Source organism: Polistes fuscatus, unplaced genomic scaffold (genome assembly GCF_010416935.1).
Source record: "Polistes fuscatus isolate 324 unplaced genomic scaffold, CU_Pfus_HIC Scaffold4, whole genome shotgun sequence".
Classification (NCBI taxonomy): Eukaryota; Metazoa; Arthropoda; class Insecta; order Hymenoptera; family Vespidae; genus Polistes; species Polistes fuscatus.
Genome location: NW_025113118.1, coordinates 4,388,125 through 4,399,814, shown reverse-complemented (window position 1 = coordinate 4,399,814; position 11,690 = coordinate 4,388,125). Strand labels below are relative to the sequence as shown.

Sequence of the window (11,690 nt, the reverse complement as noted above, 5' to 3'; positions counted from 1 at the left end):
ATATAGATAGCGTTTTTAAAACAGCTGATTCAATTCCTAGAGAAATTCGTAACTTTTAATTTAAATTGTTTTTCTTATAATTCCTTTATTATATTATTTTTATTTTTTTCATTAGTAATTTTACTATTGTAGTAATGGCTCTTTCAAATATATCCGGAATACCAGACAAACATTGGCAACCTCCATTTGTGGCTTTTGAAACAACGTAAGATATATAAATATACATAAATAAACCATTTCTTGTGTCATTTTATTTTTTGTAATGATATAATTTTCTTTTTTATTTCAGTATGGGTGAAATCCTTATTGAATTGTATTGGAAACATGCACCTATAACGTGTAGAAATTTTGCAGAATTGACACGTCGTGGGTACTACAATGGTACCAAGTTTCATAGAATAATTCGTGATTTTATGATACAAGGTAAGATGTATGTTTTCTCTAATAATATTCTTTTCATTGAATATTCTATGAGATGTTAAAGATTTATTTGTTTCCACAGGTGGCGATCCAACTGGTACAGGAAAAGGTGGTGTGTCCATATACGGAGATTGTTTTGATGATGAGATTCATGATGATTTAAAACACACTGGTGCTGGCATATTATCTATGGCAAACTCTGGACCAGACACTAATGGATCTCAATTTTTTATTACATTAGCACCTACACAATGGTTGGATGGAAAGCATAGTATATTTGGTAAGATTAAAACTTTCTACGAATGTACTTAAATTTTGATTTTATGAATGATTGTAATTTGTAATTGATTGTAAATGAAATCTTGTGTCTCTAAAAACAGGAAGAATTCATTCTGGAATGGCAATAGTTAGAAGAATCGGTCTTGTTGAGACAGATAAGAATGATAGACCTATAGATGATGTTAAAATTGTTAAAGGATCTGTGAGAAATGCGTGATTATAATATTTCTATTAAATATAATTAATTTTTTGATTATCTATTAAAAGTAAATTATAAGACATTCGTTTATTAAAGTAGAAAATTTAACATTTTATTACCCTTGTATAATGTATTAAAATATAAAAAAAACAATAAATAGCGAATGCGTTTTTTAAGCAATACGCAAAATATATTTTTACAAATCTATTTCAGTATATATATAAATTAATATTTAATTAAGCAGAGTGAAATTGATATTTGTTAATAAATATATCGCAGATAGTAGAAGCAAGAGATTAAAGTAAATATAGATCAACTGGAGAAACCAGGATTAGTATGTTCTATAACGCATCGGCGACAATAACGTTTAACTGCACGGTATCCAACCCAAGTTACTCTAGGACATTCTCCGATATTTAACTGTCTTAAACCACGCACGTAATAAGCTAATGCTTCCAGTCCAGCATCAGTGATCCGTTCGCAACCACAAAGAGAGAGCTTTTTCAAATTAGGACAGCCGGTGGAAAGAGCTTCAAGCGTTGCATCACCGATGTCGCATTTTCCAATGTCGAGAGCTCTAAGCCGTGGACATCCACGTGCTAAAGCAGAAGTGGCGCTATCGCTCAATGCTTCGCAACCACGTGCATTCAAATAACGTAATTTATAACAATGTCTGGCTACTACAAGTAGACCAGCATCGGATACACGGTCACATTTTCCAACAGAAAAATATCTCAACGATGGACCAAGACGTGCAGCCACCTCACGTACACCGAAATCTGTTATTTTAGCGCAATCGGATACAGATAATTGTCGTAAATTTCCGCAATAGGATGCAATAGCGACAAAACTTGCATCGGTAATACGTACACACCGTCGGAGATAAAGACACGCAAGTTGTGGCATACGAGAGAGCGTTAATACCAATCCAGAATCTTCAATGTTGTGACAATCGCTTAGATCAAGCGACTGTAATTGCAACGATGTTATCCGGCTACATGCTTTAGTCACACTCACGCATCCAGTTAAATCTAATTCTTTTAAATGCACGCAATTATCTAAAATGGCAGTCACGTTAGCATCCGTGACGCGTCGCGAATGACGTAAAATTAGAGAAGTTAAACTTAAAAATGGCAGTTGTCGAAAGACTCCAGGAAGACCCGTGGCACCTTCCAATATCAACCGGCGAATACAAGAGTGACATCCTCGTTGCGCTAAGGCGTTTAACGCTATAGTCGCATTTTGAGGATATTGTATTTCAACTTCCTTCCATAATGATGGATGCCACGCTATTTCCCAAAGACGTCTACAAGTTTGCGCCAAAGCACAACGGTCTCTAGTACTTAGCCAGGAAAATATTTTTAATAACAACTCATCATCAAGTTGATAAAGACCTGTAACATATGCTCTTTTCGTTTGCGATAGTGGTTGTTGTCTGGTAGGTATGGATGTAATAGTAGATGAAGAAGGTACACGGCAACCACTATTGTCAAGGGTATGGTATCCAAGATCAATCGCATCCGAGGGTGGCCTGTATAGAGACACTTTCTGTGCTGTATATCCGATTCCTCGTTCAGAACTATTCTTCTCCCCAAAAGATGGAAAGAGGAGTGGACAGGATCCATCCATTCCATGCTCTGATCCAAAATAAAGGCAAATAGATTTAACTATAAATATTTTCCAATATTATGAAAATTTAAATAGGGAATAATATATTTACAAAACTTAATCACCAAACAAATTTTCTTATCATTAAAACTAGATTTTAAACGAAAAAAGAGTTTAAGATTTTTAATCCGAAAAACAAATTTCGCGCGCATATTGATGTACGAATACGAACTGTCAATCAATAAAAATAAACATTTTATGTTACTTTTAATAATAGAAATATATATAAACAATTTACTTACAATCACGTTGACAAGCAAAGTGATCAATGATATTCACTAAAATTACTGAGCATTATCGATCTATCCGTCAGTTCCTCCATTTTGATCTTGCGGTCCAGTTGTTGAAACAGTTGGATACATCTCGATCGGATCTTTCCGAATAATTTAAATTTAAACCATTTTCTATACGTTCGTGTATCAATCTACGCTTCGTTATTTAATTAGAATAATGTAAAACACTTTCCTACCTCTAAATATAGGAATAAATTGGATCGAAATTAATGGAAAAGATTTTCCACACGTTTATAGTTTCCGATTATACTTTATGCCGTATTCTTATATTACGATCGATGGGTTGTCAAGATCACTCGAATCATAGATCGAAAGTATGAAGTGAACTTAAATATATTTTCGTAACATCTGATTGGATAATAAATATCAACGTTGATTGGTCTATTCTAAGCTTACTAAAGAAAATAAACTTTCGCAAATTACAAAGGAGTATATTCGTTTTATTGACCTATCGCTCGCATTTAATTATATTATTTTATTTTCTTATTAAAAGTTGATTATTGTGATTATTTGTAAAACAAAGATTGAGATAAAAGATAAGTCATTTCTATTACTCACAGTTATATACGCAGATAATATCACAAGATATTGCAAATATAGTTTCCCAACTTGCGCATGCGTGGCGCCGATTCTTGAAGGTTATAAATAGAGCACAGTAAGAGTCGACGAGTGAAATTGTCAGAGTTGAGTTAGTCGCACTATGGCGCAGCTTCTTACTCGACCTTATACACCGGTACTTTTTCTATTATTCATTATTGCGGTTATTCGATTAACGAGAGGTAATACATTGTTAGGTACAGTGAATTCGAATAATCCTAACGTGACAGCAATAAACTTGTTAAATGTACGAGATGTGTTTAATCAGGAAACACATTCCTTTATTTCGGAATATTTGATAGAGTTATGCGGGACCGGCCTCGAAAGTAACTTATCATTACGTTGGTCGAATGATGATAGTGATTGTGAACGGGATGTTAATGTACTCAAGAACGTTTGGATTTCGATGTCGGGCGATAGTGCCATATATACGTTTATGAAACTTCCGGACACCAAAGAAAATAGAATCTATTTTTGTCTGAAATACACCGAACGATGGACCAATCTTGGAAATCATTTTACGATTAATTTACCTTCGCGATTACAGTAAGTATTAATACATACATCATATATAGATTATACATAAAATACATACCATACACATACATATACATATTCACATACATATATATATGCGCATGGTATGTGTACATAAAGGTATGCGAAAAAACTTTCCTTACGTGGAACAAAGAAAAATAAAATGAAAAAAAAAGAAAAAAAACCAGGACAAATCGCATTGTTCACTTATGTATGCAATGTCAGAAAATGCCGGTTACGTGATGGAATACAGTTCTTATTTTTTTTCCTTGTGCAAGGCCCACCATTTTTTTTTCTTTTTCATAAACTTTCCTCATTTATTTGTTTACTATCTTAACAGATTATCGTGCAGAATTTAATTTTATAGTGATAATATAGTATCTTTGATTTTATATCTTACGTCATATATCTTTTTTTTTATCCCCATGTGATTCACGTACCATCTGTGATGTATGCTATATGTGTGTATGTGTGTATGTGTGTGTGGGGGGGGGGTGGCATAAACATGAAGATTTTTGAGGTAAATTTAGAGTAGCTGAAAAATATATAGAAATATGTACGCTTTTCTAAGAAGAAAAAAATTTGTCTCGTTTCTATGTTAAACTAAAAACTTTTCAAACCAGTCACGTATGTGTAGAAAGATTAACAAATATTTTCATGTAATATTTTTTTATTTCAAATGTAAATATTGATTATTGAATAATATCTACGAATAAATAATTTAGAAATCTTTACAAATTAATGAAATCGTCTTGTTATCATTATATACATTAGCAACAAATTTTTCAAGTGTACCGTAGATTAATCTTCATCAAAACATTTGTTTTCCTAAACATTGAATATTAATTTATAGAAGACAACTGCACACATTTAACTTTGCATAGGTATATTTTGAATTGTATTTTTGTTTTATTGTTAACGATAAATCAATATTTTAAAATAAGTGTTTATCGATAAATATAATAACAATGCAAGTTATTTTATGAATAAACAAAAACTAAGATTGGATATTAAATGCAAAGGTATATAACATAAATTAATCAAATTGATTTATACATATATATGATTATACATATATACTAATATAATAGAAATTTGTATAATAAAAATGTCGTTATTTCAATAATATTGAATAATGTAATAAAACAATTGTATTAATTATGTTTGTATATATGGAATATATTATTAATTGTTATTCTTTATTAAAAATTATAATTAGTATTTTTACCATAGTTAGAAAACATGCTTCTTATTCGGACACACTCCAAATTAAGATCTATAAAAATAGATTTGTATATTGGCCTACATTTAAGTGTTCCAATACTTTTGCATTGGCCAAATATTTTAAGAAATAGAGGCATTTATGAGACTGCTACTTCATTCAAAACTTCTTCAATGAATTCATCATTTATCTCTAAAAAACGAAATATATTTATTATTGAATTTTATTAACGATATATAAATATAACAATAAAATTCTTTGTAATGTATAATATGGCATTACTCGTGCTTATTATGTTTTCTGTGTATCGAGCTATGGTTTCCTTTTACATACTTCTTGATTGCTTGCTATCAGACTGATGACTAATTATCTGTATCACTGTATCCAATTACTTTCTGTAGTATATTCTCTGCGAATTTGCTAGTGATTATCATTTGAAAATATTTGATCAGTTATATTACATTTCATTGGTAGATCCTCTATGAATGTTATACAAATGTATTTTAATTGTAATTAAAAGGTTAAATTGAAGTTTATTTGAAAAGTTTTGAGCCTCAACAAAATACTTATTTTATTTTAAATAAATTTGTATTTCAACCAACGTTAATTAATTTGTCTCCATAAAGAAAAATACTGGTCTCTTCCTAAGTAGGTCATTGTTGTACTTCTGTATCTTAGAATGCTGTTTATTAAGAATTGAAGACTTTATTTTATCTTTTGTGTAAACATGGCACATTTGTCCCTCTACTTTGATTCATCGATCAATGTTCCACTTAGTACAATTATTTTAATTCTAAAATAAACAGGAAAGCAAAAATGATTAAGAAATATATGTTTGAATTTGTAATTGTTAGGCGATCATTTGTATGTAAATTTCTATAGCAATTAGATATTTTTTTCTCAGAAAATCTTTTCGTACACGCCGTGCCGACTCGCATTTATCTGACATCGGTGAAAATGAATATGTACCGTCGACACAAGACCATAATAAGATTTACATCGAAGGGCTGAGAATAGAGATAGCCGACAAGGACCCTAGCTACACCGAAGAAGGTATTCCAGAGATTTTGGCTGGTGGCAAAGCAGTAATACGATTATTTGGATCTGGAATTAAAGAAGGTACTTTAATCACATTTACGGATATGCCACAAGAGAGGGATTCTATTTGTGACAAAATAAAGAGCAATGAGTTTCAAGTAAGAGAAAATATTATTATTTACATATCAGCATTTAATTTCAAATTATATTTTATAGATATAATTGTATAATTTGTGAGTGCATGAAAACAAAAGAAATGTATAAAAGCTCTACGCATGTATTTGTATAAGTGTACAACTTTTAAGCGGACAGTAAAGATAATCAATTGTTTATTTCACTCCCCATAGGTGAAAAATGTACAGAAAAATACAGCAACCATTGATGTAGTTCTACCACTTGGATCTCCATTTTTTATTTGTGCTAAACCACCTGTATATGAAGATACTCCAAGCGATTATGTGCCTTTTAGACATCAAGGCATAGCATCGTGGATTACAGTGAGTGTCTTAGTTTTATTTCGTTTAAATGTGCAACTATTTTGATATTACTAAGATATATGTAATATTAACTATTTACAGTCAATATATTTCAGATTCGTACATATGAGAAAATGTTACCTCTTTGGCTTACCATTGTGATCATTCTCTTGTGTCTCAGCTTTTCTGCTTTATTCTCTGGCCTTAACTTGGGTTTGATGGCAATGGATAGAACTGAACTAAAAATACTTTGTAACACTGGTACAGAAAAAGTATGTTGCATAAATATAAATTTATTTGTTTTACAGAATTTTTAAATTTATTGCTAAAAAATAATGTGATCTCATATATATTTGTATATATTTTATTTTTTTAGGAAAAACAATATGCAAGGACAATTCAGCCAGTGAGAAATCATGGAAACTACTTGCTTTGTTCGATTTTATTTTCAAATGTCCTCGTCAATTCATTGTTTACTATTCTGTTAGATGATTTAACGTCTGGACTAGTCGCAGTAATCTGTTCAACGCTTGCTATTGTTATTTTTGGTGAAATTTCGCCCCAAGTATGTAGTTTTTAAAATTTAATATAATCATTATAATATTATATTTACACAAAGCAAATATTGAATGTTTTTTTTTACAGGCTATTTGTAGCAGACATGGCCTATGCGTTGGCGCTAAAACAATTTATATTACAAAATTGACTATGATAATAACATTTCCATTAAGTTATCCGATTAGTAAAATTTTGGATGTTTTTCTTGGCGAAGAAATTGGCAATGTTTATAACCGAGAAAGATTGAAAGAACTTGTTAAGGTGAGTATTTATTTATTTATTTATGATATCTTTGATCAGTAAAAAAATTTCAATGTAAATAAAACAGGTTACAACGGGATATAATGATCTAGAAAAAGATGAAGTTAACATCATAGCTGGAGCATTAGAATTACGAAAAAAGACTGTCGCAGATGTCATGACAAGAATCGAAGATGTCTACATGCTAAATTATAATGCAGTTTTAGATTTTGAAACTGTATCTGAGATAATGAAATCAGGTATATAATATTATTTATATTATTTTCTATTTTAAATCTAATCATTTAAAAAATATCTTATCGCATTTATAATAATTTACAATGATTCAAATAATATGCATTGTATCTTATATAAATGCGATACTATTTTTTATCGTATTATTTTAACATATTTCTCAAATTAAAATGGAATATAAAATTGATAAGATATAATATCTTATCAGGATATGGATTTATCGAAAACCAATTTAATATTTATTATGTAACATCTGTCAAGCATTTTTATGAAATAAATGAGTGATCTTAGTATGTAATTAAGTAATTCATTAATTATATTTTTATTTACAGGTTATTCACGAATACCAGTATATGAGGGAACTAGAACTAATATTGTTACGATGTTGTATATTAAAGATCTTGCATTCGTTGATCCCGATGATAATATGCCACTTAAAACACTCTGTCAGTTCTATCAAAATCCATGCAATTTCGTTTTTGAAGATGTTACATTAGATATAATGTTTAAACAATTTAAAGAAGGTATACATACTTTATAAAAATAACTCTGTTTAAATAATTTTGTTTATGAAGTTTTATAATAAAAATTTTCTATTTATTTTTATAGGTCATAAAGGTCACATGGCGTTTGTTCAAACAGTTAACAATAAGGGTGAAGGTGATCCTTTCTATGAAGTGATAGGTTTGGTTACATTAGAAGATGTTATAGAGGAATTAATTCAAGCAGAAATTATAGATGAAACAGATGTATTTAGTAAGTTAAATATAATTAATATAGTTACATTTATATATTTTATATATTTATATATTTATTAACATAACATTTATACATATTTTGTTTACAGCTGACAATAGAAGTAAACGTAAAAGGCAAGCTCGGCCAAAAATGCAGGACTTTACCGTGTTCGCAGAGAAGAAGGAAAATCAGCGTATTCATATATCACCTCAATTAACTCTGGCCATGTTCCAATATTTATCCACAAGTAGGAAGAAGTGTTACCTTGAGATTAGCATAGACATTATTATAAAGCATTTAGCATATATCTGAGCATAACATATGATTCACAGCTGTAGATGCTTTTAAGCCTGATACAATATCTGAAGTTATTCTACGTCGTTTGCTTAAGCAAGATATCATTTATCACATCAAAGTAAAGACTCGTGAAAAAGCACGAAATGATCCTACTACGGTTATTTATCAGCAAGGAAAAGCGGTTGACTATTTTGTATTGATATTAGAAGGTCGAGTAGAAGTGACAGTCGGCAAGGAAAATTTGATGTTCGAAAGTGGCCCGTTTACGTACTTCGGATCTCAAGCGCTTACTACAAATATAGGAATAGGTAAAACATAAATGTATATTTGTACACTTAATTATGTATGTTTACGCACGTTAATGTTATTTATATTATATTTATTATTTTCTAGCTGAATCTCCCACTACTGGAAATCCTCAAAATCTTGGAAGTATTCAATCAATTAATTTAGATTCTATGTTACGTTACACCTTTGTACCAGATTATACTGTTAGAGCAGTAACGGAAGTATTTTATGTCAAAGTTAGAAGATCTTTATATCTTGCTGCTAAGCGTGCCACTCTTTTAGAACGAAGCCAAAAAGATCCTTTACCTACTCATGAGCAATTTGATGATGAAGTAGAGAAAGTATGTAGGATATAGATGTTTCCAAGATAATTCATATCCAATTAATATCATTATTAGAGAGAGTATACAAAGTAATATTTTCATTTCAGTTGTTACATTCCTTGGATGAGGATGATCGTAGCGTACCAGAATCACCAGTTTTACCAAAGGACAAAGAAAACGAAACGGGCAAGGAAAAAGATGTTAAAAATCAATCACCAATTCGTAGTTCAACTGCTCCGACATCTCCTCTACCGGTTAGCGCAAGTCCAGTCACAAATTCTAAATTCGTTTCATCACACAGTGATCATAATGGAAAATTAAAAAATTCACCTATGAAAGTATGTTCAAATTTTAGTTAGCATCATTTTTTATTCTTAATTTTCTCGTCTTTCGTTCTCTCGTATAGGAAACTTTGACTTATTAATTTATTTGTTTTCAGGCACAAAATGCAGTCGCAACAGCAGGAATAGGTAAACTGAGTTTAGATTCTGACGTGCATATAAGTCAATCAGAAGCAATCCGACTTTTGTCCGGGAAGAGATCATTGGACGACGAGGAAAGAACAACTTTATTAGTTAAACAAGATCGTTCTTAACGCTTACAGAATGGCCGACTATATACGATAATGTCGGCAGTTGGAATAGTACTAAAGATACCAAGTAACGAAGGGCAGAACATACGCCTATGACATATAGAAATGTTTTGGCATTAGGTACTTAACAAATTATTTAAATATCTAATGTAAACGATACTAATCCAATTGTGAGATTCTTATATGCATTTTATATAATCACGATTGGCTTAGAAGCTGTACCCAATTCCTCGAAAACAACTACAAAAACAAAGAAAAAAAATGAAAAGAAATAAGAAATACCTATTTTGCTCAGGGGAAGTTGCCAAAAATGTTCACATATATACACATATATATGTGTATAATATATATATATATATATATACACTTATTCATTGAACATTATTCATCGAATAGCTCGTGTCATGAACAATCATATGTGCATCACATATAATAACCTGTTTAATAGCATTTATCGCATAGTAGACAAATATTCCGAATTAGTCTCACACGTTTAATCGTGTATTCTCTTTCATCAAGCAGTTAAGTACTTATAAAAAAAGTGTTTGGTAAAGGCTGAATATGTATATAAATAGAAGCGACAACTCATTGACCCGTTCAGGAAATAAGTGCTCGTAGGTTGCTTTATATTTTAATTAGAAAGAATAGTAAAGAGAAGTTTTGAATATAAATAGCGCGATTGAATTCTGTGTTACGAATACCTCATTTATATACTTTATATTAGCATTTAGATACAATATTGAATACTTTTGAGCGAAGAACATAGTTGTTTATATTTTTTGTATTTTCTTTTTTTTTCCTTTTTTCATAGAATCTAATTAAGTTTATCTACGAGCTCTAGCGGTTCAATTTAAGATTGTTTTTATTTTATAAAAAGATTTTGTAATCTATTTATTTATATTATTTATCTAGTATACAGAAAAATATATATAATATATACACACGTATACATATATATATCATTTATGGGTTTTATGAAAAGAATAATTCAATACTAAAAGAAAAGCTCCTTTTAATATTCTTTAATAAAAGAAGTTTTTCTGTAAGCACTTCCCTTTACTTAATGCAAATATAGTAAGAAAATGTATTTTTTTTTAACAGATATGTGTGGATTTTTTTTGTCTTTTTTTATAAGTGTTGACAATGATTATCAATAACAAAAAAGCAATAGAATCGTGGGTACAGTTTTTTTGCTGATCTAGTGAAAAAAAAAAACAATGAAATAATGTTAATTAAAATATTATTATTATTATTATTATTATTATTATTATTGAAAATTTATGTGTGGATAAGTTTATTTTACATTGTTATGAAAGAAAAAGAAAACAAAAACCGTTGTACGACCAAACAGGCAAATATTAAGGAGGGAGAAGAAAGAACAGTACAAAGTAATAAATTTGTAGGTATATATGATTGATGAAATTATTGAGTACATTTCTTGGTGCAACGGTCTTTTAAAATTATCTTTTATTTTAATAAAATTATATATCCTTATTAAATATTTTGTACGTTGAGTGATAGGTGCCCTAAGAAGAAATAATTAACGATAAAAAGGATATATTTGATAAATAATTAACGTAATCGTATTTTTATTCCGTGCCTTAAAAATATCTGGTGTTAAATATAAAACCCGTTGTTTAATCAGCTTTACTAGACCAAAAGTTGCCCTA

At 29.9% G+C, this 11,690-nt stretch overlaps 3 protein-coding genes across 5 annotated transcripts; 2 read left to right on the top strand and 1 right to left on the bottom strand.

The window, feature by feature from the left end:
* The first annotated feature begins 37 nt into the window (after positions 1-37).
* Positions 38-1,078, top strand: LOC122520612 (peptidyl-prolyl cis-trans isomerase-like 1). Its single transcript, XM_043640746.1, has 4 exons — positions 38-205; positions 290-423; positions 503-700; positions 801-1,078. Exons 1-4 carry the CDS (start codon positions 135-137, stop codon positions 914-916), a joined length of 519 nt encoding a protein of 172 aa, XP_043496681.1. The 5' UTR covers positions 38-134; the 3' UTR covers positions 917-1,078.
* On the bottom strand, positions 986-3,126 carry LOC122520611 (F-box/LRR-repeat protein 7-like). 2 transcript variants are annotated; one of them, XM_043640745.1, is made up of 3 exons: positions 3,036-3,126; positions 2,809-2,939; positions 986-2,535 (listed from the first exon to the last, which is right to left on the bottom strand). In XM_043640745.1, exon 3 carries the CDS (start codon positions 2,525-2,527, stop codon positions 1,211-1,213), a length of 1,317 nt encoding a protein of 438 aa, XP_043496680.1. In that variant the 5' UTR covers positions 2,528-2,535; positions 2,809-2,939; positions 3,036-3,126; the 3' UTR covers positions 986-1,210. The 2 variants fall into 2 exon arrangements, with proteins under 2 accessions (XP_043496680.1, XP_043496679.1); XM_043640744.1 differs by lacking the exon at positions 3,036-3,126 and having other exon boundaries at positions 2,809-2,973.
* Positions 3,127-3,503: 377 nt separating this feature from the next.
* LOC122520609 (unextended protein) lies at positions 3,504-10,273 on the top strand. 2 transcript variants are annotated; one of them, XM_043640741.1, is made up of 14 exons: positions 3,504-4,002; positions 6,120-6,411; positions 6,601-6,750; positions 6,846-7,001; positions 7,106-7,294; positions 7,375-7,548; positions 7,616-7,787; positions 8,115-8,306; positions 8,392-8,538; positions 8,630-8,767; positions 8,853-9,125; positions 9,211-9,446; positions 9,536-9,682; positions 9,868-10,273. In XM_043640741.1, the coding sequence occupies exons 1-14, from the start codon at positions 3,560-3,562 to the stop codon at positions 10,021-10,023; spliced, it is 2,865 nt and encodes a 954-aa protein (XP_043496676.1). In that variant the 5' UTR covers positions 3,504-3,559; the 3' UTR covers positions 10,024-10,273. The 2 variants fall into 2 exon arrangements, with proteins under 2 accessions (XP_043496676.1, XP_043496675.1); XM_043640740.1 differs by having other exon boundaries at positions 3,505-4,002; positions 9,536-9,766.
* Positions 10,274-11,690: the final 1,417 nt, after the last annotated feature.

Bases quoted from the DNA above. Each gene is read 5' to 3' on its own strand.
- LOC122520612 (XM_043640746.1), top strand. From the start codon at position 135: ATGGCTCTTTCAAATATATCCGGAATACCAGACAAACATTGGCAACCT. The intron at 206-289 runs GTAAGATATATA...TTTTTATTTCAG, and splicing joins TTTGTGGCTTTTGAAACAAC to TATGGGTGAAATCCTTATTG. The intron at 701-800 runs GTAAGATTAAAA...CTCTAAAAACAG, and splicing joins TGGAAAGCATAGTATATTTG to GAAGAATTCATTCTGGAATG.
- LOC122520611 (XM_043640745.1), bottom strand. From the start codon at position 2,527: ATGGATGGATCCTGTCCACTCCTCTTTCCATCTTTTGGGGAGAAGAAT.
- LOC122520609 (XM_043640740.1), top strand. From the start codon at position 3,560: ATGGCGCAGCTTCTTACTCGACCTTATACACCGGTACTTTTTCTATTA. The intron at 8,307-8,391 runs GTATACATACTT...TTATTTTTATAG, and splicing joins GTTTAAACAATTTAAAGAAG to GTCATAAAGGTCACATGGCG. The intron at 8,768-8,852 runs GTAGGAAGAAGT...TATGATTCACAG, and splicing joins GTTCCAATATTTATCCACAA to CTGTAGATGCTTTTAAGCCT.